This window comes from Lonchura striata, chromosome Z, assembly GCF_050655825.1.
Source record: "Lonchura striata isolate lonStrDom1 chromosome Z, ASM5065582v1, whole genome shotgun sequence".
Taxonomy (NCBI): Eukaryota; Metazoa; Chordata; class Aves; order Passeriformes; family Estrildidae; genus Lonchura; species Lonchura striata.
The window spans coordinates 45594908-45622604 of record NC_140740.1 but is presented as its reverse complement, the minus strand read 5'-3'; the positions used below and the strand labels follow the sequence as shown (position 1 = coordinate 45622604).

The window sequence follows — 27697 nt, the reverse complement described above, 5'->3', positions numbered from 1 at the left end:
AGATAACTGGCTCATTTTCAGGGCCCATCAACAGATTTTCAGCTTCTCCGCATTCCTCTGGGTCAATGTCTTTACATGCAGAAACTGAAAGAATACGAATGGACAGGAAGCAATCCAGATCCACACCTGGACCCTCTTTCCTGTGTCTCAAAACAGCACTAGAGGCAAAAGGGGCTGAGGGATCATGAGGGTGATGGGGACTAGGCGATGCTAGAGGAAACTTCAACTTGCACTGAAATGCCTGTGGGGATCCTTGGAGCTCCAGAAGAGGCTGGGCAGTGTCTGAGGGGATTTGTTGGCCTGTCTGCAAGGAATGCGTGGCATCTTCCCATAGCTGAGATACTGGGAGCTTATCGGGGTTTCCTCTGGATGCCTTCACGTCTGCGCCAGCAGTAGCAGCCCTCTGGGCTGGGGTGGGCTGGTGCTGGAAAAGCTGACCCAGCTGTCTGTGTCCTGGCCTTTCCCTCCCCTGTGGAGAGACAAATCCCATGGGGCAGGCATTGCTCTGGACTGATGTGAGACATGCCAGATGCTGTATGGTCTTCAGACACCCCCAGGCAGGTGTGATATGGGAGAGCACAGTCGTGTTCTGGGGAGATAGCTGGGTAATTTGCTGATTACACATATGGGCAATGATTAGTGTCACCAGATGGTTCCTCACCCCGCAAAATGTCTGGATAACAGACTGCAGAAAAGATCGACTTCTTACAAGGGCCTGAAATGATAGGGCAAGGGGGATGGCTTTAAACTGGAGGAGGGCAGGTTTAGATTAGATATTAAGAATAGATTCTGTGAGGGTCATGAAGCCTTGGCACAGGTTGCCCAGAGAAGCTGTGGCTGCTCCAATCCTTGGAATTGTTCAAGGCCAGGTTGGATGAGCAACTTAGTCTAGTGGAAGGTATCCCTGCCTATGGCAGGGGGTTGGAATGAAGTGGTGTTTAAGGCCCCTTCAAGCTAAAATGTTCCATGATTCTGTGATTCTATGGTCTGCCTGGGCTTAGTATCATCTCTTGAAAGGCTTACAGGCATAACTTCTATGGGTGGAATGTATGGATGCAGTACACCCTTAAGCACCTGGTGGCTGTGAAGAACTACTGGCTCAGTCTTGCTCTGCTTGCTCAGCAGCAGAGGGAGCAGGCATGGCTGTGTGATTGTCAGCAGGCCCTGCTCTTGTTTTGCTCTTTCCAAATATCAGCACAAGTTTGTGCTTTTTGGTGCTGCTCAGGCAGATGCTGGGCTGGTGTGTTTTGCAGAACATCCTGCACTCCAGACTGGAGTGCCTAGGGAAAGGATGAGGCAGAAAAGACAATATGGGATGAAGTGCAAGGGGTTTCATCAGTAACATTGTTTGTTAGAGCCAACTCATTGCAAATTGGCCAGTGGGACACAGCTATCCTGTGCTGTCTGGTACAGTCAAAGGCAGGGAAATGTTCAAAGCGGTGCGCTGGCTTCACCATGATCTGCAACTTCAAAACCTCTTTTACCTGAGCCAGTGACTCTACCCCCAGCCTACAGCTTTTCCTCTTTACTCTCTCCTTTCAGAATGTGGGTGTTTGTGCACCTCTAGGAGAATGACTGGCTGCTTTTTTCTCCAGGGTGATGATGTCCTGTGAGCCCGTAGCTTCTTCAGCTTTCACTTTATCTGTGGATTGAAAGCAGACCAGAGCAGGTGGCTCAAGGTTTAGAGAGAGCACTTGAACCCAGAGAGTTTACTGCTCTCTGCCTGGACCTGTGCAGCCCCACAGCGGAGTCCCAGCACAGGCAGGCAGATGCTCTCACCCAGAGGGGTAGAGTGGGAACACAGCCCTGAGCAGGTCAAGAGAACAAGATGGTCATGGAAATAAGGGATGATGGCAGGTGAGGAGCCAGCATGACCCTCTTGGAAATCCCATGGTACCTTGTGGGACATCTGCTGCTTACAGTTCTGAAGTCCCAAACATAAGACGTGGAACTGCTAGAGAAAGTCCAGAGGGGACCACTAAGTTGATGAGAAGATTGAAGCACTATCCCTACAAAGAAAAGGTTATGGCTGTTCATCCTGAGGAAGAGAATATTGTGTGGAGACCTCATAGGAACTTTCCAGTACTGAAGGGGCCTACAGGGAAGCCAGAGAGGGACCTTTTGTCAGGAGCTGTAGCGACAGGACAGGGAATAATAGGTACGAACTGAAAGAGGGGAAATGTAAACTAGATATTAGGAAAAGTACTTTACTGTGAAAATGGTGAGATACTGAAAGAAGATGCCCAGGGAAGCTGTGGATGCCCCAATCCTTATCAGCATTAAAGGCCAGGTTGGATAGGGCCCTGAGCAACCTGGTCTAGTGGGAGAGGTCCCTGCCCATGGCAAGGGTGGATTGGGACTGGCTGTTCTTTAAGGCCCATTTTTATCCTTGACATTCTATGAATTTTATTACCTGATCTACTTCTGTACCTCCATTTCACTCTCTGTTAAGTATTTGTGGGTGGGGAAGATTCTCCAGGGCTTTTCACAGATAAAAGCTGGTGGATGCCACAAAAACCATTAAGTTTTGCTCCATTTAAGAATGACTTCATCCTGTCTGATAAGTCAGACAAGGGCAGGAGGAGTGTGGAGGAGTGTGGCCCAGCATGGGGTGGAAGGGTTCCTGGTGACCAGGAGGGTTCCACTCTGTTGCCCAACAATGAGACCAGGGCCACCCCTGGCAACCCCATCACATAGAGTCCTGCTCTGCCCCTAAAGATAAACAAAGCCAAGTAATTCTGCTCCTGCTGGCAGCATTATCTCATGGATTACCGCTGTCTGAGTAGCCCTGTAGCTGTAGCAGCCCTGTGGCTGTAGCAGCCTGGGGCAGGGCAGTGCTCTGCCCAAGGCAGGACCCCACCCATGAACGTCGACGTGTTTCCATATAGCCATCCACCTCCCTCTTCTGACCCGTATGACTGGATCAGGCCTAATCTCAGGGAAGAGCAGCATGCACAGGTGATGAACTTTTGGCTGGCTTCAGCACAAGGCACCATGGGTGAACTGAAAGGCTGTGGAGGCCAGTATCCTGGGAATGGTGAGGGGGGTGGTGGTAGAGAGAGCAAAGACATCTGCTGAGCACACATGGGATGTGTGAGACTTGCTTAAGTGGTGCCTGCCATCTATAGAGAAGAGAAGGAGACAGACCTTGAGTGTGGAACATGAGACCATAGGGAGCAGGTGCTCCAGGTTATGTCAAACAGGGTCTGTCCTGGACAGCAAAGGTCATACCAGTGCTGTTATGATCTCTCTGACTGGGTCTTACTTCCTGAAAGGCACTGGAGATATTTTAGTGCCCTGTTCATTTGGTCAGGTTGAGGAACAAGCTGTTCTTGCCCATGGTGAGCAACTCTTCTGCTCAGCTGTCTGCTCATGCTCCTCTTGGCCTCTGGGGAGAAAATGTTCCACCAGCAGGGCTGAAGTGAACTGAGAGGCAATATTCCACCAGCTGATTAGCCCAATTAAAAGATAAATGAGCTCCTGGGTGCAGAGGAAACATGTGCACTGTCAAATTGAGTCAGAGAAGTTATTCCTTGATGAATACCCCGGAGTGCCTGGGTACTCATTCTTCCCACGGCTTTTCTTGCAGGACCCAGGGGCATTTTTCTCCTAGTTCTTCATGACCATGAGTATCACCACCAGAACTGTTAGTGGACCTTGACTATGCTAAAAATTTCCTTTCTAAACTGAGACTTTTATTAGTAGCACTAAAAGCACACCTGTCTTGGGGAGGAAAATGGGTTTGCTTTAGCAGTTGGCTGCTTAATGTGAAGTGGAAAACGTTGCAAAATCATTGTCAGACCACTGTTGAGTGAAGCTTCAACCTGTGAGGATATCAAAGCAAACACCAGGAGGTGGTATGGAGCTAAGCATGAGCAATCAATGCTCTTCTAACAAACCTTATAGGATCAAGTGATAGCACCCACAAGAAATAAGTTAACTCATTACTCTGATGGGCTAATGCTGCACATGGACAAATGGCATTGAGAATTTGGCTAGAAATCAGAGGAAAGTGTCTAACCTTCAGAACGGCAAATTCTGGTAACAGGGTACAACAGAAGCAGTTGGACAACAATCATCTGCCGCTAAAATGCAGAGTGGCCAAGTTACCAGAGAGCAGGTATGGTGTGGCTGCCTGTGTCAGTAGGGGACAATATTTAGTGACCCCAGAGATCCTTGTTAGCCCTGCGGGTAAGTGAAACTGAGCAAGTATGAGCAGGTTGCTATTGGGAAACCAGCAGATATTTGCAATCCAGCCCTTGGCTGACTCACTTGGCTTGCACTTGCTCAAGATCATCATGTCTGGATGCAGGGAGAATGGGCAGTCCAGCCCACCTGGTGGTCGTGGGGGTGCATGTTGGAGCCAATCACTCCATGTGTGTGTGCAGACACTGGAAGGAAAGTGCTAGTGTCTAGCATGACTCATAGGTCAGGCCTCAGATGCTTATTTTAGGTGAGGAAGAATTGCCCTTTGGAGCTGCCTATTTTTCTCTGCTTATTATAAAGTCAGGCACAGGCTCACACACTTTGGATTTGTGTACTTGTAGAGCAGAGGTGTTCTGGCCTACATAAGCTCTAGAAAGGTGATGGTTTTGTTATTTTTACAGTCCTTGAACACTAGCAGGTCACTTTAATGTCTAAAAATGACCATCAGAACCCCAAAATTAAAGGATTCTCACATTTTCAGAAGCAACGCAGGAGCCCTTCTGAATATCTTTAGGACAGAAATTAATGTCTCAGTGCCATCTTGTGGAATGACTTGTATAAAAGGACAAGCTCCTAGAAGCATGCTGGAGTTTTACAGTGTTTGGTGGTAATGTTGGGAATTATCTGCAAATATTATTACCAAACCAACGATTTCTATTGCAAACTGGGATTACATTTTTCCTTAAGGAGACTGCAAGTCCACAAAAACTCAGCATTCCCAGAAAGCACTCTATTTTTCAGCCTGACTCAGAATATTGAGATGCCTACAGCTGATGCCTGAATTCAGGAGACAAAGCCTATCAGTACAGCCTAGCAGATTCACTGTTTGCCCACATGGAAGGAATCCACTTGGAAGGCTCCATGAGATCTAGGAGAAATAAACATAGTTGTAGGTCCAGTTATGGGTGTTACTGACCCACTGATACCTTGTCCATCACAGAAAGGCTGTGAGATCTCCAGCACATGGAGACACAAGGATCTCAGGTGACATGTAAAGACAGCTGGAAATCACCATGAGCAGAAGAAACTTGAGGGTCTTGTCACCACCCCAACCTGCTGCTCCAGGACCCATGGTTTGTGCTCCACCAATAAACATTTGCATGGCAGAAACTGAGTGACCTGGAAAGGTTTATTCTGGGCTACAGCATAGGTCACAGACCCCCAGGACAGAAACCTTCCCACCTAGAAATATGCTGTAGAAACACCCTTGCAAGCAACATAATTATCATCTATCATAATTAAATGATCCTCAGTATCAGAGACAGACCAGTAATTTACTGCATATTTAGCCAGGTGTTCACTGAGGTCAATAGCTAATCTGTTGCTGGAGGAGGGATTACCCCAGTACATAAAACTCTCCCTGCCACAAAACATACAATGTTCTATGGAGCAGAGAGGAGAATCAGCTTCTCAGGTTCTTCCATACAAATGCTGAGTGCCCTGTGGGTGAAAGAAGAGCTCATGAACTTTTGCCATGCAGTAGAGGATAGGGAGGCAAGGCCAGGGGCAGCATGAGCAGAGCACCATATCCCCACCAGGGCAGCTGCTGACACCTCTGCAGAGCTGTCCCCTCCAGAGCCACACTGAGAAGCTGCAGCAGGTTGAGAGGAAGGCAAAGAAAACCAGCAAATAACTGGAAAAGACTTGAGGGAAAAGGTCTTGAGTGTTCAGTGGATATAAGTTTTTCCATTATTAATCAAAGGTATTAAAACCTTTTCACTGTGGAAAGGTAAGAGCACCTGGTGAGCAGGGAGATAGGCAGAGGGAATGAGGAGATGGAGGAGGAATCAGGACAGCAATGGGTCTGCTCTGGCAGCCAGGTAAGACTGAAGATCTCTTGGGCTACATCTCTTTGCTGAGGTTGGTTTCTCCTTGCCCTCTATGAGAGGACAGACAGGGTGGCTGGTGACAAGACTCTCTGTGAGTATGTGGCACCTGCAGAATGCACATGTGCATTCACCAAGAGCAAATATTCCACCTGAAACAATGCACTGTGCTCTTCCCAGCTGCAGACAGCAGAGCACACCAGCTCCTGGCAGAGCATCCTTGATGCAGAAGATACATTCAATAGTCTTGCATAGGCAGTCTCAATCCAATCTGCTTAAAAAAAACAGTACCGAATGACCAGTCAGTGGGTTACAATGCAGAGCAGAGCCAAAATTTCTCTTCAGTTCCTGTAGAAAAAGTTAAGGACAAAAACAGGCTTCAGGAGCACATCAAGGCTTTTGACAGCTCTACTATTCTGGGGTTAGGCTGTCCTGGGCAGAGGCACAGTGTTACCAATGCCCTCATAACAGAAATACTTACCACACAGCTTTTATAGGATGGCATCTGGGGGAGGGAGAAGGGGAAAGACTTTGAAGCTAGCTGCTGCTTTATTGGCTTGTTCATGGTTAACCAAAGGAGAGAAGGTGTCTGGGGGTGAAGAGAGGGTGCCAAGTTTCAAAGGGTAACCTGGCTCAGTGCAGTGAAGTGTGCTGTCCCAACAGGAGCGTGCAGGCAGCTTTAAGGAGGTGGGGAAGACAATGTTGGAGAAGACTAAGAAGGTGTTCAGAATTCGTAACACTGCTATAAGGCAGATGCTGGCAGAAGCACTGGGAACATTCATCGTCATGGTAAGGAGAACTCTGTGCATGTGTGTGTGTATGTGTGTGTATGTGTGTGTGTGTGCAGCCAGTTAAGGCAGCGATTTGTAAGGTCAGTGGTTTCCTACCACATCCTCAGAGTTGCCCAGTGGTTGGTTGCTGCTGCTCACCCCTCTGCTTTGGTGGGGTGGCAGTTTCCTAGCAGGCAGAACATCTGCCAAAAACCTTCTGAAGCAAAAAAGTAATGCAGGGAAAGGGAGGTGGGTGCTGGGATAGAATTAAAATATCACAGAATTTAGGATGGGAAAGACCTTTAAGAGTTCAAGTACTAACTTGGTATTGTGGAGGCCACCACTAAACCATGTTCCTAGGTGCCACATCTACATGTCTTTTAAATACCTTCAAGGCATTATATATTTAATATCTGTAAACCCACCACTTCCCTGGGCAGCCTGTTCCAATGATTGACAACCATGTTGGTGAACAGATTTTTCCTAATTTCCAATTTAATCCTCCCATGGCACAATTTGAGGCCATTTCCTTTTGCCCTGTCACTTATCACATGAGAGAAGAGACCAGCTGTCCTGCCTAGACCTTCCTGTCAGGGGGCTGGAGAGAGTGATCAGGTCTTCCCTGAGCCTCCTTTTCTCCAGGCTTAACATCCCCAGCTCCTGCAGCTGCTCCTCATCAAACTTGTGCTCCTGTGGACCCTTCCCCAGCTCCACTGCCCTTTCTGGACATGTTGCTCTTTCAGGACATGTTGCTCTTCCAGTTCTCTTCTAGGAGAAAATTGAGAAAGAGTTTGGAAATTAAATAAAAAAGTAGTGTCTATAATGCTTGTACAAGATCCCATACAGTGAATGGAAGCTTTCTGTTGTGCCAGAGGTGTGGTGTAGCTGGGCAGGGGGGTCTGAACTGGACTGGAGAACAAACCCAGACTCTATCACTGACAGCTGCTGCAAAATGAAAATAGCATTCATCCATCTCCCCCTCGGGGTTGCCAGGGTAATGAACTTTCCAGAAAAATTCTCCAGAACCACAATCCACCACTAGGAGCTGTAATTACAAGGTGTGAAGCATGCCAGTATTTTACTTTTGATTTTCTTGCTGCCAATCGAACAGTGCTTATATAAATCATACATAAACTGCCTCCTTGCCTGAGGGATCTGTTTCACAAAGAAGTAATTAAGTGGGTTTGAGCTCCTGGGCTGCTTCAGAAATAGAAGATTAGGAAGGTTTTGCAGTCACTGTGGGGGCTGGTGGGGGTGAATTACCCACTGGGACCAGAGATTTTGAGTGTTTGATCAAAAGAGCAGAATGAGATCCTCTCTCTGAAAAGGCCAAGTATCCATCTGTGCCAATTTTCCACACCTGGATTTAGCTGGGAGGAGACACTTTAGACTGGACAGAGGCTGGCATGCAAAGGCTGGGCATAACCCAAATAACTTGTACTTGGAGATTCAAAGAGAAAGAAAGTTAGATTTGTGTAAGCATAGGGACCTTCTGACACAGCTTTCTGTACCAAGAAAGGTGCTCTTTTCCAAGGGCAACAACTGCCTGTACAGAGCATGGTTGTTTTTTATAATGTAATTTTGCACATCCAGCTCTTTGAATTTCACTCCCAGGTAGGTTTGCACCCACAGTAAATCCGAGTACAGACATCTATAATTCCTCTGCAGCAGCTCAGCAAACCCTTTTGCTTTTTCCATTCTCTGTTATTTGGTGGTAGAAGTTGCCAGGTGATAAAGAACAACTTCAGGGTCGTCCTGTCCAGGAAGCAGAATGAGGTGGAGAATTAACTCTTCACTCTTGACAGTTAAGGCAGATTTTGCAGCCTGCAGCTCACACTGGCTCCCCCTTCACTGATCCATGTGAGGGAAGAGAGAAAAGGAGGGCACTACACATGAGCCCCATCAAGGGCTGAAGACAAACAGCATCCAGCATCAGAAAAAAGCATAGAGCACCCAACTCTCCAGCAGCACCTCAGCCCCCTGTGCAACAGGCAGTGTTCTGGAAGCACCCCTAGGATGCCTGAATGGCTGTTATTTGGACAATAACACTCATCCCAGGGTCTTTTAGTTTAATGGACAGGAAGTGTTGGTAAGGGGAACCAGGCAGCAGGACTAAGCAGCACAAGGACTAGGGAAGAAGAAATTTAAATGAATGGTGTTTTGGGACTGTGACGATACAGGAAAAAACCAGAAATTTGCTCTGTGCTGAAAAACAGATTCTGTGTCCTATCTTGGTTTTTTTTTTTTTTTTTTTTTTTTTGACAGATAGTGCTGTTTATGTACAGTCATGTCTCCTCCCCTGCAACCCTCGCTCTGCACCTGTGTCCTCTCCTGCAAAACTTGTGCCTTACATATTTACTGTCTTTTGTATCTGGCTTTGGAAAAATCAGAGATGAAAAATAGAGATGGAAAAATCAGAGACAGAATTTCTGTAATTTGAAGATGTTAAGGGGACATCATGAACTGTTTCTGTCAGATTTTGCTGAGGCAGACTGAGAAGGGCTCACCCTGTGGGGGCTGTAGTTTTGCGCGGAGCACAGAGTGTGGTTTGCATCTGTAAGTGATAAGAAGAGCAACCTCTCTGCGGAACAAGGGGTTTTGGTGATGCCTGAAAGCAATGAGGGAAAGCAGACACATGAGATAAAATCCGCATGCAGGCAGAGTAGCCATGAAAAAAATCACAGTTGAATAATACAAGTCAAAGCAGAAGTTTATGTGCTGGAGAACATATTGACTTTCTTGTCTTTGAAAGACATGTCACCTTGGATAAACATCAATGCAGTCCAAGGAATAGGATACACTTTCCAAATCCTTAGTGGTTTGTGAGGCAGAAACCTCAAGAGATGCCTTGTCCTTCTCTAGATTTCAGTGTAAGAGAATAGGATACACTTTCCAAATCCTTAGTGGTTTGTGAGGCAGAAACCTCAAGAGATGCCTTGTCCTTCTCTAGATTTCAGTGTAAGAGCATGCAAAGAACTGATTTTTCCATTCTTACCACATCAAAAACCTGAAATAGAATTCTCTCTTTCAGGATGGAGCAATGTCTTGAATACAAGTTTTCCTGCTGCAGAGTGTTTACCTCTAGTTTTTTCCTCTGGTTCTCCTTTAGTCTAAAAAAGGACTTAAAAAACCCACTAAAACTTTGGATGTTTCCAAACTGAAAATACATGTGTTGAATGGAAAAGTTAAACCAGAATTTCCTTTCTTGTCTTTTGCTCAAAATTTACCAAAATTAGAGTTGAGTTTTGTGGGACTCAGATTCAGTCAAAGGAAGAAACTGAGAGTTTCTATCCAGGCAAGAGGCCTGGGAAAGTGCTGGGAAAGAATGTAAATAATTCTTTATCTCTCTTGTTTTTCACATTGTTTATAGTTAAGTTCTATCACTGTGTGTCAAGCACTTAGCACCAATGCTGTAGGTTGTTTTCACTTCAGAACCAATGGATTTGGTCCTTGCAGAGCTCTGTATAAAAGAGCAGTACATTTTGAATAAACCGGAGTTTATCTCTACAGCCTTCTGAATCAGTCTCTTCATTCGCGTCCTGCCTCGACAGCGACAGAGTTTGGCAAATATCTGTGTTCTGCCCAAACGACATATTTAGTCAATAAATTGCACACCAGGAAAAGGACAGTGAGAATTTGTGCACTTTCCTTCCATCCATTCACCTTGCAGTTGTCTCCACGGTGATGCTCCCCCAGTTCACATCCCTGGTTTAAGGCAGAGACATCTGCACTGTGGCTGAGAGAATGACCCCCACTGAGCCCCAGTTCTTGGTGTGAGTGTTTGGGGTTTGTCTCCCCATATCCAACCATAATGAGAGTATCTAGTTTGGTTTGGTGGGCACCAATCTCAGGTATCACTTCAGTTTTTGCAGGGCAAGGCTGTTCTTTGTCCTCTGACACCTTAGAGACTTCCTGTCCTTGGGAGCTCATTACTTTTGTAGAAAAAATAGCAAAGAAGGTCTACCACTGCAACAAGAATACTTTTAACACTCCTTTCTTTGTTTTTACACAGGTTTTTGGCTTGTCCTCTGTGGCACAAGTGGTATTAGGAAAAGGAAACAATGGCCAATATCTGAGCATCAATATCGCATTTGGCATTGGCGTTACCTTGGGCATATATGCGGCTGGAGGAATATCTGGTGAGCAGCACTGTCAGGCGTGGGAATATCCATGTCCCATAAAGCCATGTGCATTGAGGATAGGAGGAGTGGGGTGTGGAGGGGTGCATTATGGCATGGGCAGTGCCCTCACCTAAAATAGCAGTCCTAGAGTCCAGGGAAGAAAAGCAGGAGAGGCCAGGGACAAGGCATGAACAGCATACATACAGAATATTGACCCCAAACTTGTGTTCTGAGCTGTGACAAGGCAAGTGGGACAGGGAGAGGGGAGAAAGTTTGGCCAACCCCTTATGTTATAGCCAGCAGAGGCAGGTTTCAGCAACTCCCCCATTTGGGACATGCCAACATGGCCCAAGGAGACAGGGAGTTTCCAAAACCTGCTGCTGATATGACCCATGGGGAAGTAAATAATTTATTGTGAAGGAGAGCTTACTGCTGATGTTGCAAAAGGAATGGCATGCAAATTTTCTCCTTATCTCATGCACAGATACCCCACATAAACTTGGGAAGTGGTGTTTCGGGGCCGTGAGGTGGCACCCCTCACATGACAAGAGCATTACCTTTGCCTTCTGCAACTTCTGCATTCATTTGTACCAAGAGAAAACATGAAGGGCCCTAATGGGTAGAAAATTAAAGCAACTCCTTGCTTTTAAACTGTTGGAGTAGACAGAGGTCCAAACCTGGGGGTGGCTTGGAAATGAAAAATTTTCCATTCAGCTCTTGATTTTCTTGTCCTTTTGGAGCTGATGGAAATGCCCTGGGGAAAGCAGACTGAGGAAAGTAGGTCCTACAGTCCCAAGTGACTTTTGAGAAGGAGCTGGTCTGTTAAAGGCAGAGGGCAGTGCAGAAGGGATCTCAGCTCAGCCAGCAATAATATGGTTACAAAACAAATTTCACATCTTCCTGACATAGTAATTTGGCTTCATCTGTGTCACAAGATGCTTTTTGTGGTCTCTGAAATGGCTGGCCATACCCACATAAGAACAGAGGGTCTAAGAAGGCATCTGCCCCCATTCCAGTTGTGATTGTTGGACTGTAGCAGGTGGTACATGCACTTCCACTTCAATCTGTCCTGCATTTTGATGAAATGATGAGTATCTGTATCTTACCCCTTTTGGATTCTGGAGTAGAAGATGGTCATGAAGGCTGGAACATTTACTGACCCTCAAAATTTATACCTATCAGGCAGGAAAAATAAATATCTTCTTTAGAATCCTGGGGACAGGAGGCCTGGAGAACACATGTTGTATCAAGGGCATGAGACCCAGACCCACTTAGTCTTCAAAAGCACCATTGTGATTCCAACCTCCTCCACAGAAAGTGTTCCATCAAAACACAGGTTCTCATCTATGAGTAGCTACTTAAAATTTGCTGAAGTATGGTCTTTTTGTAAGCTCAGTAGGGAGAAGCTCTTTGAGAAACTCAAAAGGAAACTCCTGCCATCCCAAGAGAGGTGAATCGACCCAGTCTCTGGGTGCAGCTTGTCTACAGAATTCTCAGAAGACAAGCTAGGAGCACGTTTACTAGCATGATTCAGCTGTAGAGAAAGGATCATTTTGTGTCTGTGCAGGAGTAAAACTCTGACCTGAGAGAGTCTTGTTGTTCTGGGTCTCTCTGGGTGATTACTCCAGGTCATGGGGCCGAGAACCAAAGATGAACTTTTTAAGTTCATCCAGTCCAACTGCCCTGCAATGAGCAGAAACATCAACTAGAGCAGGTTACTCAGAGCCCTGTCCAACCTGGCCTTGAATGTTTCTAGGGATGGGGCATCTAACATGTCACATGCTCCGAAACAGCTACATTGGTGTTGAGGCCTCTTTTTTCTGTGATTTTGCAGGAGCTCATCTGAATGCTGCCATCACCATTACACAATGTGTTTTAGGAAACATCTCCTGGACAACGGTTATAGCTTATATAATCGGCCAGTTCCTGGGCTCCTTTTTGGCAGCAGCCACTGTCTTTGCTCTCTACTATGGTAGGGTTGTGTCTTTTATCACAGAGGTTGCTGTAGGCATAATTTCAGTCAACACACAGTATTGTCGAAGTATGTAATTTTGCAGTACACAGCATGATTTCTGGGTGAGGAGGGCAAGCTCCTGGCTTGTGGGACAGACTGCAGCTCACCTTCAGAGAAGGTCCCAGATATACCTCTGGGAAGGATACACACATCCTGGAGAACACAGCTCCTTTTACTTAGGGCATTCCCACTTCCAAGACCTGCCTTCAGCAGAAGGGCAGTAGCTGCATTTTGTCAACATTTTGTTTCCAGGTCTGCAGGGGCTTTATTTATGTGAACTACTATGTATTATGTGCTGCTGGAGCATGGGGAGGAGTCTGGTGCTCTGTGGAACACAGGTTTGCAGCCATGTGGGGCTTGGAGCTGTGAGCAGAGGACCCACCACCCATTGCCTCTAGCATGTCTCTGAGGGGTAGAGGGCTGGAGGCCTCCAGTATATCCAGACCACCCAGGCTCCTGGAGCAGGGATAGGGAGGTGGTAGGTGTAAGGAAGTGACTGCAGACCAAAGTCTGTGGGTAACAGATATTGATGAGATCATGCTCTGCGAGGAGTGTGTCACCTCCATCACATCTTCCATTGCCTCCCTTCTCCCTGATGTCTGTGCTGGCTGCAATGGGTGGACCTGTGTGTGTGTGTCCTGTGGGATGAATGCTGTGCTAACTTCTGTAACTCCTACTTCTCCTAGATGCTATCTATGTCTACAGCAATGGGAACCTTACAGTGTCAGGACCAAATGCCACAGCAATGATCTTCTCTACGTACCCTGCTCCCAATGTATCCTTGCAGGGAGCCTTCTTTACAGAGGTCAGTGGGAATGGCTCTGATGTGCCAGGAGAAGGTGGGTGGTTATAGGTGTTGCTGCAGGGCTGCTACAGGTCCCCAAAGCCCTACCTGGACAGACACAACCACAACCTCTTTTCCCAAGGAGCTCAGCATTCAGGCAGGCATCTGAAAGGTAACATCTTGATGGCTGAACAAGCCTAAAGGGTTCTGCCCAGAGCCTAATACATGTAGGCTGCTCCAGCTTGGTCCAGGGGCTCTCCAGATACCTTCCCTGTATGCCATGTAAGCAGTGAGGAGTGAGAAGCTGAGTTATATCAATAGCTATCTCCTCTGGGTTCTGGGCTGAACTGTTCCTTCCCTTACTGGATTCTACACCCTCTCCATGCTCCTTGTCAGATATGCTAGCTGCCCCTCACCAGCACAGAGAGGCTGCGACTGTCTCCACAGGAGCACAGCCTGGGCTGAACTCTGTGTTGGAACAGATCCATTGAAACTCTGGGCAGTGGATTCCCAGCTTACAGTACTAGTGTCTAGATGCCCAGAAATAGGAAAGGGATTCTTCATGGGATGTGGGTCACTGAGACACCAGAGAAGGAAGATTCACTTCAATGAAAATCTTTGGAAGCCTGTGATTTGGACTCTGAGCTGATAAAACTCCTGCCTGGGCATGATGAAGAGGAGGGTGGAAGATCCTAGAGGTGGAGGGGGGGCGGGGGAGGGGGGGGAATCCCCTCAGCCTTCTGTGGACCAGTGTCCTTGATACACAAGAAAGCAAATAAGAGTGACAGTGCTTTGTCAAAAGCTGCAGTTTCTGGTTTTGCTGGTGTCTGTCCAAGCAGTCCAAGTCTCTCCAGCTGCATTTTCTGAAGCAGATACAGGTGTCATCACCTCTATCAAAACTATGCTTTCTTGATGTCCTGGGCACTGCAAATGTACAAATGCCAGCTATGTAGTCACTGATGGGAAATTCAGTTTCCCAGGTAAGAATCTGATACCTGCATACAGGCTTTACAAAACATCGCTTCCTCTAGGGGTGATCAGGTTTGTCTTGTGAACAGTTATGGTTCTGCTCTTATTAGACAGAATGTACTTAAAGTAACCCATTTCCCTGACTTGAAAGATAGAGGAAGATGACATTGCTGAGAAGATTGTATAAGTCTTTGTGATGAGGTTTTTACTGAGAAAATAATTTTCTCCAGTCCACCTGTGAGGAGGGAGAAATACCTGAGCTTTGATCAGACCATGAATCTCACCTGCTCTTTCATTCTGGGAAGTCTCTCCTGCTCTGCTGAGCAGGATCTTTCAACCTTCCCTATTCTCTCTCTTGACCTGCTCTTCTCCCTTTTCTGTTCCCGCAGTTTACAGCAACCGTTATGCTGATCCTGGGTATTCTAGTCATCCATGATGAGAAAAACAATGCAGCCATCAAAAGCGCTCAGCCTGTGCTCACGGGTTTGCTGGTCCTGGGCATTGGTCTGGGAATGGGGCTAAACACAGGCTATGCCATAAACCCCTCCAGGGACCTGCCCCCCCGGATCTTCATGGCAATTGCTGGCTGGGGAATGGCCGTCTTCACGTGAGTGACCTGTTTTGCTTTTACCCTGCTCAGTTTGCCAGGGCCTCGACGGGATAAGCACAAGATAAAATGTGCCATGGAACCTTTTTTCTTTGGACCAAGTGATCATATCACTGCAGAGAGTGAAGGTTGTTCCTACAGGACCCTTGTGCATCATGTGCACAAAACTTGGAGTACACTTATTCTCCAGAATGGGATTCACTTTGACACACAGATATGTCAGTTTGGGCACCAAACTGTCTGCCTGTTCACTGGAGATCCATCTCGTTTTCGCAGTGAGCAGAGAGCCAGAATTCAGCTCACCTGAATGCAGGTAGACTGCTGAAAAGTCTCCTAAACTTAAAGTCTGAATTTGGATAAGAAACCTTGCCTGTTATGGCTTTTCCTATGGTGAGATCATTACCAGAGTCTCCTGTTCCAGATGCCCATTTTCCTTAAATTCACAGAAAATGTATTTGAGAGCTTGATTGATGAGTCACAGATTTTATTGGAAATGGGGAAGCAAAATGCCTATGTATGAGAGTCCCCCTCATCAAGACCACACAGCCCATTTATTTTGGAGAACAAGAAACCTGCAGTGTAGAGCCCTTTCCATGCTGATGGGGAAAATGACCTTCCCTCCAGCAGTTATGTGGGGGGAACATTGAATTTGTCTAAGTCAATTGTAGGCTTAATGCCTGAAATTGGACAGACTCCTCTGCTCACACAGCTCCCTCCTGCCCCAGTAGGATGTGGTGTCAGGGCAGTGGTTCCAGTCTGGCTCACCAGCTGCCTCTTCTGTGTTTCATTTTAGGGGTGAGCATTCCTGGTGGTGGGTCCCAGTCACAGCTCCAGTTCTGGGAAGTCTTTTCGGTGTTTTCCTCTACAAACTCTGCATTGATTTTCACAACCAACCTAGCCATGAAACTGAACATGAGAAAGAACAAGCAGGCACGGAGACTTCCAGACTGTGATGGCCATGTGCTATGACGACACATGTAAAGGGAACATCTGTTTGTGCACCATGCAGGTGGACAGATGAGGGACTAGATTTCAGTAAACCTACTCTGCTTAAACACACAAACTTGGTATCTGAGATATTGAGAAGACCTATGTAGGGCTAGACCTGGCTGTGACCTGAAGGAATTATTCAATCTCCCTGTGTAAAAATTTACAAAAAAACCCTACCTAAAAACCAAAAAAAAAACCCAAAAAAACAACCTCAAAACAAAACTCAATCCTCAAATAATTATTATATTCTGAAGAAAAGCAAAGCAGAGCTACAAGTCTCCAGATATGTATGTATTCATATAAATCAAAATACAGGCATCAACAGTGGCAGATACAACATGATTAAGTCAATTAACACATAATTTTTGATCTGAATATTATTTGGTAAGAGACAGATGCTATAGTGATGGACCAGGGACCTAGGCTTGCTTCATTTGCATATCTGCATACCTAGTTTGGAACAGCACAGAAGAGAGAAGAACGATAGTCTAAAATAGAAACATAAACCCATTGGGTTATTTGGGTTTCTTTTTTGTTTGGTTTTTTTCTTTTTTTTTGTTTGTTTGTTTTTGTTTTTGGTTTTTTTGTTTGTTTGTTTTTTAATCTGAACATTCAGGAAGCATTAAAAATTACTAAACTAAACAACAGGGTCTCCTGAATCCTACCACAGTTCTTCTGGAACACACAGGCAGCAAAGAACTATGTATGTACTGACACTCTAGACTTGAGCTACACCAACTACCACCACAGAAAAGAAGTCAGAGAACTTCTGTGACTGCATCTCCAAAAATTTGAACAAACTGCACCCCACAAACTTTTTTCCTACTCTGAATACATGAGAAATGTAAGATGTTGCCTCGCTGCTGCAGGAATTCTGCTATCTCCATCTGAATGAGGAAATGGGCCTGCAACAGTCTTGCAAGTTGAAAGTGTCACTGGATTAGAGGCAAAACACTATCAGAGGCTTCCTGTTCCCAGGAGGGTGACAACAGTCATAACTTTTCTAAGAAGTGCTTAAGCAAGTGTGGTATGTATGTCAAGCACATAACTGCAGTCCCAGGGCTGGTGCCATGGACAAAAAACACAGAGTTCTCCAACAGCAGAAAGTGACAAAACATCACTACTGCACAGAATTCCAGAAGAGGGCATTTACTGGCTTTAATAGTCATTCCATCCCAATATTAAAAGCATAACTGAGGTATTGCTATAGCACGGGATGGGGTTGGGTAGGAAGTACTGATGTGTGCTTTCTCTTTAGAGCTCACTTTATGTCAGTAGAGCAGCTAGAACAGATCTTCACCTGTCTCAAAATACCCATGGGCTTGAGAAGGTGCATTAGAGAATTTCTTGTCATCTGGGGGTGGCAGAGAGTGGCTGCTAGGCAATGCAGCCTTTGAAGGTGGGCCCTTGGCAGTGCTGGAAGCAGCAAAATACACATGAGCAGTGGCTGATGCCTGCAGAGATTTTGTACAGTGACTGCAGGCCAGAAGTAGAACAGCTGCCACAAAGCTCAGTCTTCCGGCCTGTGTGAAATAAACTGGGAATTTCTGAGTAGTTAAAAAGAGGGATAAGCTAAAAGCACTGTAACGTATGCCTTCTCATAGAGAGATTCTCTACTGCATTAAAAAGCACCCCAAACAATCCATCCTGAACACTGCTCTTGCCATACATCCTTTGCATCCCATGTCCATGTGCTCTCCAAACCATCTTCAAATACCCAATCACTTTGGAGGAAAATATTAAAATATTTATTAAAATACTATTAAGCACTTACAGAATGGCTTCATCTTTCTGAAGAAAGCCTCACAATATCCCTGTGAGGTAGGTTTGTCTTGTGTAATTATGGGGTGGTTTTTCAAAAATTAGAGATGATGCTGTTTAAATAATCAATGCTTACTTGAAGACAGTGATTTTGATTTCCATATTCAGGCACAAAATGTGTTGGGCGCTACCATGATTCCAGTGTATTTGGAAGAAAGAATTGTTGCTGTTGAGGTAGGATGGGAATGAAGAGACTCTGACTCAGAAGGCTGTAATAGTAAAACTCCGATTTATTCAAAATGAACCGCTCTTTTATACAGAGCTTCGTGAGGACCAAATCCATTGGTTCTGAAGTGAAAACAACCCACCACCATTGGTGCAGAGTGCTTGACGCACAGTGATAGAACTTAACTATGAACAATGTGAAAAACAAGAGATAAAGAATTATTTACATTCTTTCCCAGCTCTTTCCCAGGCATCTGCCTGGCTAGAAACTCTCAGTTTCTTCTTTGACTGAATCTGAGTCCCACACAGAATAGCATAGAAAAGTAACGGAAATAAACAGGAGTAACTGAAAACCAGCAGTGAATGGGTTAAAGTGCAGTTCTAACCTGAAAACTTACAGTATAGAAAAGAGCATCAGGGCCTTCTAAGGCTGTAGGATCTCAGTGGCCCCTGGTGAGATCCTGCCCAACTGAAAAGTACCTATTTCAATGGTCAGCTTTGCAAATGAATGTGTGACAAACCAAAGGGCCCTCCTGGATGATGACTCTCTGCTCAGCAGTTCCCACAGAGGAAAGCAACAAAGGATCTTGCAGCTTCTGGCTTCAGGATTATTGCAAATCATGTCACCATCTGAAAAGATACAGCACAAAGGCCAAAAAGTGGTCCAGGCTGCAGAGCTAGTGGCTAGGCTAATGAAGAGACATTGAAGTCACAAATCCTATTGTACCATGAATCTCAGAGCAGAAGTTGGATGAAGCACAGGGAAGTGTAGAGTTTGATTCTATCTGGAGTGAAAGATACTTCTGTGTTCAGTGGGTTCCAGCCTGCTCCCACAGCATGCAAGGTCAGGACAGTTTTCTTTCAAAAGACATGGCAGAAACATCTTCACACCCTCTACTTCAGCATTGTCCTATTAAAGTTACAGTAAATGACATTTACTTTCATTTCACTGCTGCAGTGGTACAGGAACAAAAGCTTCCCTATGGAGCAGTGACATCAAAGGTTTCTTTATGTCCTCTGAAAAGTATATACTGTAAGTAGCAGAAGGGAATAAAATTGATGTATCAATTTTTTTAAAGAGCCTCCAGGAACTACATCCACATCATGGCTACATTTCATGCAAGTGCTGCAATGTGTTTTCCATGGGCACATCTATTCATGCACAAGGAACTTGCTCTGAACCACAAAGACTCTGCAGCAAAAAACATCAAAATTTATTGCAAATGTTGTCTGGCGGGCTCACTTCCTTGAAGAATTCCCAGCTAGTGAGGATGTCTTGGCACAGGTCATGCTTGTGTGACTCTTTTGGGAGCCTGGTGGCTGTGAAGCTTGTTTCTTCTTGAGCACTGGAGTTTTGTTCTTGCTTTTAAATACCTTATTGGGGTCCAGCTTGTTCACAAAGGAATCAGCTTCTTCAGACAGGTGTGCTGTGTTGATGGTTATGGGTTTATACATGTTAAACCATTGCTGAAAGGCAGGATAGTGGGGAAGGAACAGGTTAAATTCAAACTGCAGTTAGACAATTCCTCCTTGCTGCCCATCTTCCCCAAGATTTGATCTTAATCCTATGCCACTTATCAGCTGCAGTTTACAGGACTTGGAAGAATGCTTGTGATAAGGCTACACTGGGTATGGCTACAACCCCAGTCCTGGAACTGCATTCCAGATACGGGAGAACCAGACACAATCCTAACACAACCTTTCCTGCAGTGTGACTCCTACCAAGAGTGAATCCTGATTTACACCAGAGGAGGAGAAGCAAAAGGAGGGGATGAAACTAAGTTGCATTTATTTTGATTCAGATAAACAGAAAGGATTAAGAAAACCTTTGGAATTTAAATGTGCTTAAAAACTGAAAACCAACTGGTTGAATTTCTCAAAATGTAACCTTCCCTCTCTTTACACATAAAATAATGACTTTTTTTAACATCTTACATAAAGAATTTTGTTTGTCTTATTGTTTCTATTTCTGATTTTCTATTTTCTATCAAAAAAGTCAGCCTATTTTTCTATTAACAAAGTCAACATATTGTAGTTATGGTATTTCAAATCACAGTGAAACAATCAGCAAAGTGTTGAGCAGGACACAGAGAAGTTCAATACCAAAATATAGATAATCATCTATTAATGAACTGCTTAGTGGAAAACAGCTTTAATATATCCCCTTGAAAACTTTTAAAAATGATAATGGTTAACAAACTAGAAGGATTTTAACCAACAGGGGTTACAAATGATTAGGGAATATATGAATGATTCATCTTACAGTTTGAAAATATACTGAATATAATAAAATATTTATAGCACCAAAGTTACAGAAAAGCAGAGCACAGTGCCACGTACACAGCTTTGACTGATAAACTCCAGTGCAGTGTAACAGGGAAGGCATCAGGAATGAGAAGAACCAAATTCTACAGCCACTATTTGATGGGAAGTCAGGAGTGATTTTAGCAATTCTGATGTGCACACAGGACCAGGGAATCTCACGCTGATAAGACAGCTCTTGTGTCTGAGTGAAGTGCAGGACACTCAAGTCTCAACAGACCTTGCCAAGGTGCACTGACACTGTGCTGGCTTATGAGCTGTAAGTTCAGTAGGATCATCAGCTCCATTCCCTCATCTCTCACAGGATGGAGACAGGGATAGGGCTGAAGGCCCAGTCAAACACAGAAGAACAGCAGAAGCGTCTAATAGCAGAATTTTGGCATGGCAGAATAGTAATTTTAATGACAATAATAAGCAACTAGAATCCTCACCAAGCTTTATGCAGATGTTTTCTTTAACTACCTCTAGGACTTTAAATTGCCCATTTTTGGGCATAATTTTGATGAAGGCGCAACTGCTGAGAGATAAGCAGGGCTAACACAATATTATTAAATTCAAATTACTGTGAAACAAATGACTGCTAACATGTTACATGGAAAAAACTTGTGGTCCCTTCCATGGCTCACCTGGGAGGCCCCCCTGAAAAGACAGACAGCTTGCCAAAAGGTAGGAAGATGTTTTCCCAGTCTATACTTATGCAAAATACTGACAGGCTGGACTCTGCTGTCCTACCTTGGCCTGGGGGCTGACTCCATAGCTGGTGAAGGCATACTGCCACTGTGGAAGACCCAGGTGGGTGATGAGCAGGCGGTAGTAGGCTGTGAAGGTTTTGGTGAGGAAATGCCAATACAGAGCTCTGTCCAGGAACCAGATCTCTGTGTCCTGGGAGACCACTAGAATAAAACAAGCACAAATTACACTGCTGCTTTGAAATATTAAGATTAACCCCTGGCCATTGTAAGGTGGGAGGACACAACACACTCATCAGATAGGGCTGTTTTATGTATCTCCAGGCTTGTTCCAGCCCAGGTGCAGAATCCAGAACTTGTCTTTGTTAAACTTCATATGGTTGGTGATTGCACATCTCTTCTAATTTGTTGAGGTCACTTTGCAGGGCTTTCAAGGGATACATCAACTCCTCCCACTTTAGTATAATGGACAAACTTAGTACCTCTTCCAGTCCTGTGTCCAAGCTGTTCATGAAGACACTGAAAAGCACTGGGCCTAAGATGGAGCCCTGCAGAACTCCACCAGTGACCAGCTGTCAGCCTGATGCGATAACTATTTACTATTTAGCCCTATTTACTATAAACTTTTGTGTCCTACCCATCATCCAGTGTTCACCCACTGAATGGTGTATTTGACTAGCTGTGTGCTGGACAATGAATGTTATGCTGTTCTTTCACAATCTGGGAGTGACATGCTACATGGAACATTCTTGGACATTAACAACTTTGTAGTATATGTTCAAAGTCCAATAATGGCAAACATTTATCTGCCCCACAAAGTAAGAAGCAACTAACTCAATTGTCAGTGATCTAGATTACTGAATAGTCCAGAGCCTGAAAATCATGGTAGTATATTCTGCCAACAAAAACACGTTCTGCAAAATCTTTCCACAGTGATCAAATATTTCTCTGGTGGTGACATTCTTTGTAATATAAAAAGAAGTTGTTTTTTTTTTGGGAGATTGAGATGCTGAACACTATCATTTAAACAGACACTGTTGACATTAACACCTGTAACCAATGCTCCCTTCCCTTGCCCAGGTTATCCACTGCATGTGCTGAAATCACTAACATGAGGAGGCAAGAGGCCAAGGACTTCCTGCCGTGGCAGTTGTCGTCACACACAGTGAAAGGCACTAGATAATAACCTAAGATTTTTCTTAAGAAGCTGTATATTGCAATTGCACAACCCTACACAGTAAACACACATACATCTGTGCACTGTGTCAGATGACAACTATTTTAGAAGTGCCTTGGGTGTTTCACTATTCTCTCACTGATAAGAGTTGTCTCTGTCAAAAAGAACATCTCAGCTCCCATTTCTCACCCTCCCATTAACCCTTCCTGCCACATTTTGGCCTAGTTAGGACCTGGAGACCCTGCATCTGTACACAAGGTGGCTGTCTCAGCTTTTTTTACTATCTACATTTTGTTTCTAAGCAGAGTTATACCCTTTCTCATCAAAATGTAACAGCTTTGTTCCAAGACATGCAAGTAACCAGATTAGTGGAGCTCTCTATTATTTTAATTCAATTGTCTGTAGGTCTCAGGTGAATACTTCCCTGCTTCTATGCACACAGAAATCGTAAGTTATAACTCAGACTCCAACACTAAAAGGAGTGAAAATGTTAGATCTAGTTAAGATTTAGCTCCTGACTTCAGTGGAGACAGGACATCTCAGTAAAAGTTTCCCTTAAAAATTGCAAAGAAGATCAAAAATACAAGATAACTTTCCACATGTGGCCTCCAGATAGAATCCACAACAAGAAATGGCTAACTTTTCTTTTTTCAGTCTTACCTGGTTCAGCATGCTTATAAACAAGACAGACTTTCCCATTCCCATTGCATGGGTCTAATTCAAAGATAAGACTACGAGAATCAAAGTGTGGCTTCTCTGGTTTGTCTCCATTACCTGAAACCAAGGAAAAAGATTATGAAACATGTTTGAAAAACTGTGATTCAGTTGCAAAGAGTCTGTCTGTTTTATACATTAATAAATCAGTTGATGAAGAGCTGAAGAACTGATTAAATTCCCTAAGTTTAAAATAAAAACAAGCAAAAAAAAAAAAACCAAAAAATGAGAAGAAATTTCATCTGTTAGGAAAACAAACCACAGAGTCAAAATCAGATGCCTGAAAATAGATAAGCTGAATTCTATTTCCTCACTGGCATTAAGCAAGTCAAGGTTTACAGATATCACCCCTGAGGTTTGTCTAATCTTTTCTTAAAGTTCTCCAGTGTTAGAGAAGGCACAGGCACAATCTCTAGGTACTCAACCCAAATCCATCACTTATCACTTAGAAGTTTTCCTTATGGATCTTCCCTGCTACAACTGAAGCCCATTATTTCTGTTGTATATATGATTCATTTTTCTGTCATGATTAATTTTTTTCTAAGGACAGGGAGAACAATTTATTCTTTTTCTCTTGCAACAAGACTACAGTGAAATTGCAGAGATATATATTTATCCATACATTCCAGTGACATTAGCATCCTTCTCAACGGCCACATCTGACTCTTACTCAAGACCCTCAACCATCACTGAGCATTTCTAGAAGATCAGGGCTGCAGCCAAACTGGAATGTCAAAACTACTTTCACCCACACTTAGAAGCTAGAAGATCTTATGGAGATTCAGAGACAAGATTGAAACTAAATAGTATTCTTTTAAGAAATTGGTGTGACACCTGGCTATGTTCTTATCCTCTTGATTTTGCCAGCTGGATGTGAGAGCTCTGACAAAATGAATGGGCTTTCTTTTTCTTTTTTATTCTCTCCAAATAGCAGCATTCCCAACATTTTTAGGCAGGGTAGCCTCATAGTTATATGTACATACTAATTCCAGCTGTCTTCACTACCAAAGCAAAACCTGTTCTCTTTTGTTCATTTAACACCTTAAGCACACAAATATTTTGGAAACTGAATCACTAGGGTAAGGCTCAGGTGAAAGTTTAAACAGGGAAAAGGCAGAATAGTCTGTTAAAAGACGATGCAAATAACACTAATCCGCACTACATTCACAGCATACAGACCTACCATACAGCCAAGGCTATAGGGAACTAATAAGAAATATAATAGATCTAGCCTAGGAGACAGAGAGTCACTGAATCATAGAATGGTTTGGGCTGGAAATGGACCTTAAAGATCATCTTGCTCCAACTGCCCTGACATGGACAGGGACACCCTTCTCCAGACCAGGTTGCTAGACCAAGTAATCCCCATCTACTTGGAGCAATCTTTTCTGTTGCTGTATGGAAGAGACTTTAAAGATCATCTTGTTCCTATTTCCCTGCTGTGAGGGATAGCTAAGGTGCTAAGAGGATTGGGTTTGTTCAGCCTGGAAAAGAGAAGGCTTCAGGGTGACCTAATTGTGGCCTTCCAGTACCTGTAAAGAAGCCAACAAGAAAGATGGAGAGAGACTTTTTACAAGGATATGTAGGGACAGGATAAAGGGGAGTGGGTTCACACTGATAGAAGGCAGATTTACATTAGATATTAGGAAAAAATTCCTTATGTGAGGGTGATGTGGCAATGGCACAGGATGCCTGGAGAAATTGTGGATACTCCCAGCCCTGGAAATGTTTAAGGCTATGTTGGATGGAGCTCTGAGCAACCTGGTGGAAAGTGTTTTGGTATACATATTTTGTGCTATATTCTAATATAATTAGAACAAAAGGGATGGAACAGAGCAGGTTTTCTAGCCTGTTAACAGTGCCTTACCTTCCTCATCTGTGTCATCTTCCAGGTCAGCGAGAGTTGGAGCACTAGGTAGAGTGTACATAGAGGAACCCCCAAGGCGACACAGCTTTGAGACACTGTTAATCACCATGGAGCCCAGGGGCATTGGAGTATCTGCAACAAAACCAATCATTAATCACATCCAGTGTCAGGAAAGCATGGGAGGCATTTATTTGCCTCCAGACATCAACCTCTGTGGGGTGAAGAATGGTTATACCCAGCAGATTTGGACATTTAACTTAAGTAAGGCTCTACAAGAGCAAAAATGAGGCTTTTTCAAACACCGACTCCCACTTACATGTGATGCAACACCATCTCAGAGCTATAAAGGTAAGGGAATTACCTGCTGGCAAGGACTGTGCTGCAGCTGTTAGCTCAGTCCTGTGAAAAATTAAAAATCCTGGCTACAGGATTTTCGCTACAGCCTTTTCCTCAGAGTTCTTTTCCCTGCTACTGCCCTTCCTATCTGAAACCACCCCATACATTCACAGCTTACTGGGCAGTTTGTCCTCTTCTGCTCCATGTACCTGTTCAGGGTACATCCTCTTGGTTTCCACTTCCACAGAGGATTTTATCAACATCAACATGTGGGTGCTCCTGAAAGAATCCTACAGGACTTGAGCTTCTGAGGACTCAGACTGTTACCAGACATCAAGGCAGCAAGCACCCTGTTCAGCCATGTGCCAGTGTGATGGGTCTCAGAAGACACTGCTGGATGTTTGCGCAAATAAGACAGCTGTACCAGCAGCCTTGGTCTCCATGCACTTGTGAGCCCTGAAAACAAGACTCCTCAGAGGTCATAAGTCCCACTTGAAACATGATGGGAGTTGTGCAGGTGCTAAAGCACTGATGTGAACTGTTTCTGAAATGTTATTTCACTTCCTGAGGAAGACCCTACATTTGACACCGATCTCCAGAAGTGAGCAGTGTCTGCAGCGCAATTGGAGAATCCTGCCGGAAAGCAAAGAGAGCCAGGATAACAGCTGCAGAGTGAACAAACTACTTGATTTTTCCTGAACAAGGATGGAAAATGAAGCTTGGACTTTAGCTGGTGGAAAGCAGAATCAGGGTCCAACATGTACATATACATTTGAATGAAAAAGAAGTATTATCAGAGGGTGACTGTTCCTACTGATTTATAATGGGATAATGAGCTACAGCTGTTTCTCTCTATATGAACTACAGAGGGAGTGAGGTATGAGGTTTAAATGACACACCTAAATCTTAGTGTCAACAGATGGCCAGTGCATTACAGAATAAAATTTATGTAATGAATAATTAGTTTCTTGCCAGAAAGAAAGAGTGTTTGCACCTCTTCTGTAGGATAACGGAACATGCAAGCAATAGATTTTGCCCTGAGAGATGTGTATTGATTGGGCAGAAAGTAAGTTTGCAATTAAAGAGATTCTGTAAAGGAAGGACTAAATGCAATGAATTGAGCTTGTCGCTGGAGGCGAACACAGGGACTCACCATCAGTCTTCACACTCCAGGTCATCTGGAAGCCATCAGTCATCAGATAGAAGTTCTTTAAATCCTCAGGTAATATACAGGAGTTCTTCTGCAAATTATAATCAAAGTGTAATGGGAAAATGCAGAACATGTCTCAAACTCTAAGAACAACTGAAAATTGATACAGAAATATTTGCCGCCAAGTTTCTTGCTTAACTCCAAGGTGACACAAATAGTTCAGATATCTCATTCTAAAGTCTTGAGAAAACACCTTTGTATTTCTTGGGACTCTACTAGTCTTAACAAAGGTAGCTTGGGAAAATTTCACAATGAGCAGTTAGTCATCACAAAATTATTACAGCATTGTTCCCAAACTGAGACATCATATTACCTTTTGAGATTAGCAGCCACTCCACATAAATCAGAACAATCAGCTTTTTCATATATACGGCTTACAAGAGGAGGGTTTTGCTTTAAGTGAAATCAGACTAAACTTACCTGTTCCACTAAAGCATGTATAATATTAGCACAATGACTATCTTCTTTTGAGGGATTTCAGCTCCAAGTAGGTGTAAGTATAGGCTCAAATGCTGCACATACTCAAGTAGATTTATGTTTCACTTAACAAAAAACTATGTGTACAAGCACATGCAAAGCCAGACTCACAAATCTGCTGGTCTGGCTTCATCCCTCCCCAAACTTCAGTGCATGGCTGGGGCTCCTAAGCCTGCTTCCTTTTGAGCCACCAATGAAAGAAGTAACCCCAGTGAGTTCGAGTTGCTAGAAAACTTCTCCTATATACCTGTCTTGGTTGTGGAAGTAAAGTCTTTCTTAACTTAGACTCTTCAGTCAAGCTGCAAATACAAGGGTGGAAGAATAAAGGCTTAATCCTCAGAACAAAAAGAAGCTCAAAGAACTATAGACATTTCTAGACCCTGCTCCTGGGGACAGGATTGGCTGCAGAACAGTGAACCTCTGCTCTTGTTGAAGTGTCAAGTACATAAAATTAAACAAAATGGAAACCTGCCAGTTTTAATAACACAAGCAACAAGCATGACTAAAGGAGTTACCTGTTGGTCTATTTGTAACAATTTTAGAGAAAAAAACAGATTGACTCCAGTGACTTCAAATTTAAATTAGTCACATTTAGGACTCCAAAAGAATCTGACCTCAAAACTCAGGAGAGT

General features: G+C 44.2%; 2 protein-coding genes across 4 annotated transcripts in view; one reads left to right on the top strand and one right to left on the bottom strand.

The window, feature by feature from the left end:
- TPGS2 (tubulin polyglutamylase complex subunit 2) overlaps positions 1-27697 on the bottom strand; it is a 50157-nt gene that overhangs the window by 10950 nt on the left and 11510 nt on the right. For 2 of the 3 annotated variants that reach the window (XM_085567784.1, XM_021538944.4), the window contains 5 exons: positions 26532-26619; positions 25043-25174; positions 23122-23235; positions 21328-21488; positions 18319-19740 (listed from right to left, as the gene is read on the bottom strand). In XM_085567784.1, the coding sequence (XP_085423910.1) occupies positions 19513-19740; positions 21328-21488; positions 23122-23235; positions 25043-25174; positions 26532-26619 (723 nt within the window). In that variant the 3' untranslated portion in view covers positions 18319-19512. Of the gene's footprint in view, positions 1-18318; positions 19741-21327; positions 21489-23121; positions 23236-25042; positions 25175-26531; positions 26620-27697 lie in introns of those variants that run through there. The other variant, XM_085567785.1, reaches the window with a different exon arrangement.
- LOC110475070 (aquaporin-7) lies at positions 1730-18612 on the top strand. The gene is made up of 7 exons (XM_021538945.4): positions 1730-2958; positions 6696-6821; positions 10815-10941; positions 12758-12895; positions 13624-13742; positions 15080-15297; positions 16091-18612. The coding sequence occupies exons 1-7, from the start codon at positions 2863-2865 to the stop codon at positions 16248-16250; spliced, it is 984 nt and encodes a 327-aa protein (XP_021394620.4). The 5' UTR covers positions 1730-2862; the 3' UTR covers positions 16251-18612.

Coding starts and splice junctions, on each gene's coding strand:
- LOC110475070 (XM_021538945.4), top strand. CDS start 2,863: ATGAACGTCGACGTGTTTCCATATAGCCATCCACCTCCCTCTTCTGAC. Junction 10,942..12,757: donor TGCGGCTGGAGGAATATCTG/GTGAGCAGCACT, acceptor GTGATTTTGCAG/GAGCTCATCTGAATGCTGCC. Junction 13,743..15,079: donor AGGGAGCCTTCTTTACAGAG/GTCAGTGGGAAT, acceptor CTGTTCCCGCAG/TTTACAGCAACCGTTATGCT.